Here is an 8,410-nt window from a genome sequence, read left to right as displayed (position 1 = left end):
GTTGTGTGAGAGGTATGAGATTTTTAGTATTGGTTCAGCAGCAAAATGACATCGGGGCTGGTGTCTCTGTGATTCTCTTGGCCTTCACTGCAGGCTTGTTGCCTCAAGGTAGCAAGATGCTGCTCTGGCTCCACCCGATGTGTTTATGATTAAGGCATGAAGGATGGAAAAGGGAACGAAGCCCTTAACATCTGTTCTTTTATTAGGATGGCATAATTTCCCCAGATCCCTCCCAGTGCTCTCTGCTTACGTGTCATTAGCTAGAACTTCTTACGGGCAGCCTTACAAGAGAGGCTGAGAACAGGAGTAATTAGGTTTTTCATGGAAAAATAATGTTGGAGATGATGATGAGGTCAGCCAACAAGCAGTGCCTGCAGTACTAGGAAACTTACATTTTAAGTTTGACTATTGGTTCTCAACTGGGGGCAGTTGTGTTCCCCAGAGGGCATTTGGCAGTATCTGGAGACATTTTTGTTGCCACAGCTAGGGTGTGTGTGTGTGTGTGTGTGTGTGTGTGTGTGTCTGTGTGTGCACATGCTAATGGTGTCTAGTGGGTAGAGGCCAGGGATGCTGACAGACATCTTAACAATTCACAGGGCAGCCACAGAGAATTATCTGGTCCAAATGTCAGTGACACCAAGGTCGAGAAACCCTGCGTTAGACAATTCCAGTAACATCATCCAAATTTGGGGAACACAGTTTAGCTGCTTTCCTGCGTTGCAGTAACAGGAGAGTGGTCCAACTTCATTGTAATGATGTAGATTATTGATACCTGGTCCTGTTATTGATTTTACTAAAGAGAAGGCTGATGCTGCTTGGGCACAGCCGTACACTACATGTCAGAGAGTCTTAACAGAAAGCGAATGTCAAACAAAACTAATTAAGCCTCATTGCATTTTAGGATCACAGAACAATGACATGAAAAGACAATTTCTGCTGGAGCGACTGCTGGATGCAGTGAAACAGGTAAGAAGAAAGCTCACGTTTGACTCTGTGGTCAGGTCATAGTGTCAGATGATCAATGAAGAAGTCATTTCTGCCCTTCTATCTACACAGACTTCCTCCGGCTTTGTATCTGGGAGCGGTGAGGCTAATAATTTTCCCCAGCAAATGATAGTCATCAGTGGTAGGGACAAAGGAGCTCCTATGTCCTGACTTCCTGGAGACCCCTGGAGGACCTGGCCCCATTCTTCACAGATGTCCCCTTGAGAAGGGCATTGAGTGGGTTTCAAAGCCTCATTTCCAAGCAGTTGTGTTTTAGGGCAACTCCTAAGGGTGCTGCAGTCGTGGTTGGAGTTAGGACCCCGTGAGCACAAGAACAGAAGTGAGGCCGTGCTCAGGATTGTGTGGATCCCACGGGTGGGCTCTGCTTGGTTCGGCTGATGCTATTTTTGATGCCTGGCTTTTGGCTGGGTGTGGAAGCGAGCTTTGACATGAGGCTGGCATCAGTTTGCTTGCTTGCAGCTACTAGACAGGCATCATTTCTTGCACATTCATCGCGTGCCTGATTCTCTGCTAAGTGCTTTACATCTAATCCTTCCAACCACCCCGTGAGATAGTTCTTGCAAGTATTGCCATTTTACAGATGAAGAAACTGAAGAACTGAAGCTCAGGTCTGATAACTTGCTGCCGACGTCATAGTTAATAAGCAGCAGAGCTAGGATCCAGCCCTAGGAATTCACATTTTGGAAGGGGCGACTGGCAATTATCTGCGTGTAATCACGATATAGGGAGATAAATATGTACTTTAATGGAAGTGTCTGTTAAGTGTCGACGTGAGTCCAGAGAATTTAGCATCTGCCCAAGCCTCGAGGCGTCCAGGTATGGTGGGAAGGACACAGATTCAGGTGTAGCTGAGGTTGAAGGCCAGCTTCATCTCTTCACAGCTGTGTGTGCTGGGGCAACTCATCCAGCCTCTCTGAGCGTCCTTCTCTTTAATTGGGTTACCGATCTCTATAGGGCTGTTGATGGAATTGCATTTGTTAAAGTGGGTAAAGGGCCATGGCCAGCGCCTGTTCCACAATAAATGCACAACCCACATTGTTAGTTTCTTCTTTCTTTGCCCCAGAAATGGAAAGTAAAATAAGAAGATGAAGAGTTAAGTCAAGCCACGTCAAATGTAGCAGTTAAACAGAAATAACTTGGATCTTCTGCCTAGAGCTGCTATTATTATTTTGGGGGTGAAAGTGTTGTATATATGCCTTTTAAAAATCAACTTTATTGTGGTGTAATTTGCATACAATAAAATATACCAATTTTTTTTTTTTTCTTTTGCGTTATATGGGCCTCTCACTGTTGTGGCCTCTCCCGTTGCGGAGCACAGGCTCCAGACGCGCAGGCTCAGCAGCCATGGCTTACAGGCCCAGCCGCTCTGCGGCATGTGGGATCTTCCCGGACCGGGGCACGAACCCGTGTCCCCTACATCGGCAGGCAGACTCTCAACCACTGCACCACCAGGGAAGCCCGATTCTACACTTTTGAAAGCGTAGTGGAGAGGGGTGATGGTTGCACAGTATTGTGAAGTGAATTGAATTGCATAACTAAAAATGGTTAAAACGGTAAATTTTATGTTGTCTATATTTCAGCGCAGTTAAAAAAAAAAAAAGAATAGTTTGCTTTTGTTTCCACCCTCCCTGGGTGAATTGTGGTTCAGCACAACCAGATGACTTGTTTGAAGCTTGATTTATGCTGTCATAACTTTATAGCCAGCCATAACAACTTTGGGCCCTGTCAGAAGGGACCCATCATCACAGATTTGTGGAAGTTTTGATTACTGCCTGTTAAGAGCTCTGTGTTATTGACAGTCAGCTGCTGACAGATAGAAGAAGCTTCCTAGATAATCTGCAGGAAGCTGTGTGCTTCTGTTTTCGTCTCAGCGTTGTCTTTGCACAAGGCTCACTTCTTTACAAGCTGGAGATAAGGGCTTCCTTCAAGTGGTGGCTGGAAGGCTGGGGTGCCCGCCGTCTTAGGTCTTGGGCTGACACCCAGGGCTTGGGGACACCCTGACTTGGCACCCACAGTTCCTGGCCTTGTGACCCCCGTGACCCTGAAGGCCTGGGGGGAGGTTTTGTATGTCCCATCCCAACAGCTGATCTCAGCAGCTTCTTTTTCCGTGCAGTGCCAGATCCGCTTTGGAGGGAGAAAGGAGATCGCCTCAGATTCCGACAGCAGGTAAATATGTAGCTTCTGAAACCCTTTACCATCAAAGACCAAAAAGGTGGCCAGAGATTGACCAGCTTCTGTATTCTGCCGCTGCAGCCAGGTGGGGCAGTGATTACATTTGGGGGATCTGTAGATCATCTATGCAGTAACTACTTGTCTAAAGTATTTCCAGCTTCCTGTCATCCTCCTTCTAGGAACCTACTCTGAGTGAATTCCTTGAAATGACTTTCCGCATGAAGTTATTTTCATGGTAATTTAATCATGATGAAAATTCAGAAATCTGAATGCTCAACAATTGGGAAATGGTGAATAAACTACAGTGCATCGGTAGAATGGAATGTTATGTTATATAGCCATTATGTTGATGTCCATACAGAATTTGTTTTAAGCAGAAAAATGCAAATGTAGTGATTTAAAAATAATGTATTTAGTAAAAATAAAAAGAGCAGGATACAGAGTTAATATGGATTCAGAGTGATCCTCGCTATGTTAAACAACTCTGGCAAAAAACATACCAAAATGTGCATAGAGGTCATGTTGAGGTTAAGACTTGGGAATCTTTATACTTTCTGATATTTTTTTCATATTTTATACTGTGATCGTGTGTCCCTTCTATAATTTAAAAAAAAAAAGTCCTAAAAATGGCCATTGACCTTCATGACCCTTCATGACCTGACATGACTGCATAAGCTTGTAACACTGCCTAGGAGGAGAAGCAAATGTTTTGGCAAAGGTAAGAGGCACAGGCATTTGCTGGAAATGCCCAGTGAAGTCGTTCAGGGCTAATTCATGCTCTGCAGCCTTGGAGGGGCAGGAGGAACATTCCCGCAAAGGAAGGGGAGGGAAGGGAACTCACTTGCTCAGCATTCACCTCATCCTGGAGACTGCAGGTGATCCCCACCCTCTGACCCTGACCCACCCAGCCCAGCCAGTTCCCTTCTCTGTCCTTCCACAACTTTTCTCTTTGTGACACTTTACCAGCCATGAGCAGTGTGTGTAGTGCTACATTGTAATCGAGCTATGGGGACTATTTGAAACTGGTGCAGATTTACAGTTCTACTCCCCACCCTTACACTCTCTGCTTCTTCTTTCTCAGTTTTTCTCCATAACACCAACTAACAACTGTCCATTATGCTTTTTAATTTTGTTTCTTTCTGTCGCCCATACCATAACAGCGGGCAGGGGTGTTTGGCTGTCTTGTTCACGGGTGTATCCCCAGTGCCTAGGAGCATCTAGAAGGTGCTCAGGGAGATTCGTTGTCTGGTTGAGTGTGTGCGTGGCTTTGTACCGCACATGGTCAAGTGTTTTTTAATTTTTAAATATTTATTTAAAATATTTGGCTGCCTCGGGTCTTAGTTGCAGCATGTGGGATCTTCGTTGCGGCACGTGGGATCTTCGTTGCAGCATGTGGGAGCTTTCATTGTGGTGCGTGAGCTCTTTGTTGTGGTGTGTGGGCTCCAGGGTGCATGGGTTCAGTAGTTGCGGCACACAGGCTACCTAGTTGTGGCGCACGGGATCTGGGGCGCGCAGGCTCAGTAATTGCAGCATGTGGGCTTAGTTGCCCCGTGGCATGTGGGATCTTATTTACCCGACCAGGGATTGAACCCGAGTCCCCTGCATTGGAAGGCAGATTCTTAACCACTGCACCACCAGGGAAGCCCCGTGGCATGTAGGATCTTATTTCCCTGACCAGGGATCGAACCCGAGTCCCCTGCATTGGAAGGCAGATTCTTAACTACTGCACCACCAGGGAAATCCCTGGTCAAGTGTTTAAAGAGGTTGTGAGCTTGGAGCGCAGAGGGGCAGCTTCTCTATTTTTTTCTTTCTCAGTGTTTTGCACACACATTCTGTGCCCATCACACATTAGGTTCTCTGTATGTTTGTGGCATTAGATCATTAAACTGAATTTTTGCTTCAGTTCTTCCTGAGAGCCTACTATGGGGCCTGGCCTCCGTCAGCACAGGGGTTCTCATTTTGGAACCCAAGGTCCACCTGCATGAGAATGAGAGGCTTATTAATTAATAATGCAATTCTGTACCCCATCCTAGATCTCCTGAACCAGGAGGTGTGTATGTGTGAGTGTGTGTGTGTGTATGGGTGTGTGCCTGTGTGGGTGTATGTAGTCAGGAGTTCTTTATGACTTTTCTTCGTAATTATTCTTTTCATTTCCTGAGAGAGAGAACCCATTTCTGAATGTTAGGTTAACATGTTGTTATATAATAGAGCTTACTATTACAACTTTTATTATGTAAACTGTTGTGTTTTATAGTAGAATTAACAAAGTTAATTCCTTCCATGGTAACTGGTTTCCGGCTAAAAGGAATATCCTGCTTAATAATGATAATGATAGTTACTGTCTCTTACTGTTCCAGCTGCCCTTTGTTCGTGTCGACTCTTAGTCTCAGTGCAGCCTCAGGAGAAGCAGCGGTGTAATTCTTTACAGATAAGAAAACAGAGGCTCAGAGAGGGCAAGTCAGACAGCCTAGGTGAGTCATCTCGGGAATGTTAGAGTTGGAGGTTGGACCCTAGTTTCTTGGGCTCCAAAGTCTATTCTTCCTCTGTTATATCACCTTTAGCAATTATATTGGTTTTGAAGCTGGGTTTAAAAATTTTTTTTGTTTTCTCCCCCCTAGAGGGTTCCTTCTCAATATCAGAGTCTTGGTCTCATCTTGCAATGTGTTTGGCTAAAGGTGGCACCACCTTCACGTAGGAAAGGTCACATCATCCTTATTCTGTGAGAAAGTTTAACCCCAAGAGGGAAAGTCAGTGAATATTTTAAAACAACTGTTGTGAAGTCTGAAAAGAAAGATAAATCACCTCTCTCCTCACCCCTGGCAAACGGCCTGGCACTGGAATGGATCTCAAATCCATTCGCTTCTCTCCAGCTCTCCAGCCGTTGCCCTGTCCCAGTCACCACATGGCTCACAGGACACTTGCCGTAGACCCACCACCGTCTTCCTTCTTGTCCTGCCTCCTGTGCATTGAGAGGGTTCTGCAGAACGCAGATTCCCACCTGTCACTCCCCCATGGAAAACCTTCCACTGGCTTCTCTTTGCTTTGGGAAAAAGACCCACATCCTTAGCAGCCTGGAGGGCCCCATACCTCTCCCCTGGCTCTTTGCTCCTGCCACCCTGCCCTGGCCTTTCTGTTTTTTTGTTTTTTGTTCTTAAAGCCTTTCAGTAATTTTTCAGGGAAACCTTCCAGACCCCTGATATGAATCCTCCACACTCCTCTCCAGCCCTGGCCATCTGGACCTGTTTTCCTTGCTCTGTACCATGGACTGGCAAACTCTTTCTGTTAAGGCCTGGATTTGGCCTCAGGCTGTATTTTGCTGACCCCTGCTCTGTACTGTTAGATTCTATAAACCTCTGTTTCTCATTACTACATGTCTGTGTGATGAATCGATTACATCTGTCTGCTCAACTGGATGACCAGCTGGAGAGAAGCCTGTTTTGCTCACACTATGTCCACAGCGCCTGACACATAGTAAGTGCTTAGTAAGTACTTATTGGATTACTCATTTGTTTAACAGTTAGTCACTGAAAGCCTACTTGGTGTCACAGACACTGGGGCTTTCCAAATATTTCAGACAGATTTCTACCCCTCAGGTGGCTTCGTGTCCACCTGGGAAGATAGTCCAGTGAGGCAGTGATCACAACGTGTGATGCCGAGGGCCATATCCAGGGGGCTGTCGGTTGCCCTGGGCAGGCTGGTGTGAAGGTTCATGGGCTCTCAAGGCCTGAATCTGGCGCTTCCCCTTTCCAGCTGCATCACTAACTTTTCTAAGCCCAAGAATTAGGTCTACTGTGATACTGTGACTTATAGTAAGAAATACACATGATTGTTCTTTGCCCCATTCCTGGTACTGACCCCCTAAAACCCCTGGAATTTCCGAAGTGGTGATAGCCAGAAAGGTGTCTTTTGTTATGTTAATGTAGTGATTTCTGGAAAGCTGAGAAGTTGGAGGCTGGTTGCCAGGAGAACCAACCACGTGATTAGAGGGTTGGAACTTGCAGTCCCATTTCACCACCACTAGGGAGAGGAGGGGGGCTGGAGATGGAGTTCAGTGGCTGATGGTCAATGATTTAATCAAGCCTATATAATGAAACCTCCATAAAAACCCAAGAGGATGGGGTTCAGAGAGCATCTGGGTCGGTGAATACTTGGAAGTGCGAGGAGAGTGGTGTGCTGGGAGAGGGCCTGGAAGCTCTGTGCCCTTTTCCCATACCTTTCTTCCATCTGGCTGTTCCTGAGTTATATCCTTTTTCTTTCTTTTTATTTTTTTAACATTTTTATTGCAGTATAATTCCTTTACAGTGGTGTGTTAGTTTCTGCTTTATAACAAAGTGAATCAGCTATATATATACATATGTTCCCATATCTCCTCCCTCTTGCGTCTCCCTCCCTCCCTCCCTATCCCACCACTCTAGGTGGTCACAAAGCACCGAGCTGATCTCCCTGTGCTATGCGGCTGCTTCCCACTAGGTATCTGTTTTACATTTGGTAGTATATATAAGTCCATGCCACTCTCTCACTTCATCCCAGCTTAACCTTCCCCCTCCCTGTGTCCTCAAGTCCATTCTCTACGTCCGCGTCTTTATTCCTGTCCGGCCTCTAGGTTCTTCAGAACCTTTTTTTTTTTTAGATTCCATATATATGTGTTAGCATAGGGTATTTGTTTTTCTCTTTCTGACTTACTTCACTCTGCATGACAGACTCTAGGTCCATCCACTTCACTACAAATAACTCAATTTCGTTTCTTTTTATGGCTGAGTAATATTCCATTGTATATATGTGCCACATCTTCTTTATCCATTCATCTGTCGATGGACACTTAGGTTGCTTCCATGTCCTGGCTATTGTAAATAGAGCTGCAATGAACATTTTGGTACATGATTCTTTTTGAATTATGGTTTTCTCAGGGTATATGCCCAGTAGTGGGATTGCTGGGTTGTATGGTAGTTCTATGTTTAGTTTTTTAAGGAGCCTCCATACTGTTCTCCATAGTGGCTGTATCAGTTTACATTCCCACCAACAGTGCAAGAGGGTTCCCTTTTCTCCACACCCTCTCCAGCATTTATTGTTTCTAGATTTTTTTTTTTTAATTTTTATTTATTTATTTATTTTTTGCGTTACGTGGGCCTCTCACTGTTGTGGCCTCTCCCGTTGCGGAGCACAGGCTCCGGACGTGCAGGCTCAGCGGCCATGGCTCATGGGCCCAGCCGCTCCACGGCATGTGGGATCTTCC

At 45.6% G+C, this 8,410-nt stretch overlaps 1 protein-coding gene across 1 annotated transcript in view; it reads left to right on the top strand.

The window, feature by feature from the left end:
- Positions 1-8,410, top strand: part of SNX29 (sorting nexin 29) — a 569,236-nt gene that overhangs the window by 17,497 nt on the left and 543,329 nt on the right. Inside the window, exons 2-3 of the mRNA XM_007462815.1 lie at positions 902-966; positions 3,119-3,171. Coding sequence (XP_007462877.1) covers positions 902-966; positions 3,119-3,171 — 118 coding nt within the window. The remainder of the gene's footprint in view (positions 1-901; positions 967-3,118; positions 3,172-8,410) is intronic.

The sequence above is a fragment of the Lipotes vexillifer genome, unplaced genomic scaffold (genome assembly GCF_000442215.2).
Source record: "Lipotes vexillifer unplaced genomic scaffold, Lipotes_vexillifer_v1.1 scaffold306, whole genome shotgun sequence".
NCBI classification, from domain to species: domain Eukaryota; kingdom Metazoa; phylum Chordata; class Mammalia; order Artiodactyla; family Lipotidae; genus Lipotes; species Lipotes vexillifer.
The sequence above is the reverse complement of the archived record's forward strand: the minus strand, read 5'-3'. Positions and strand labels throughout refer to the sequence as shown.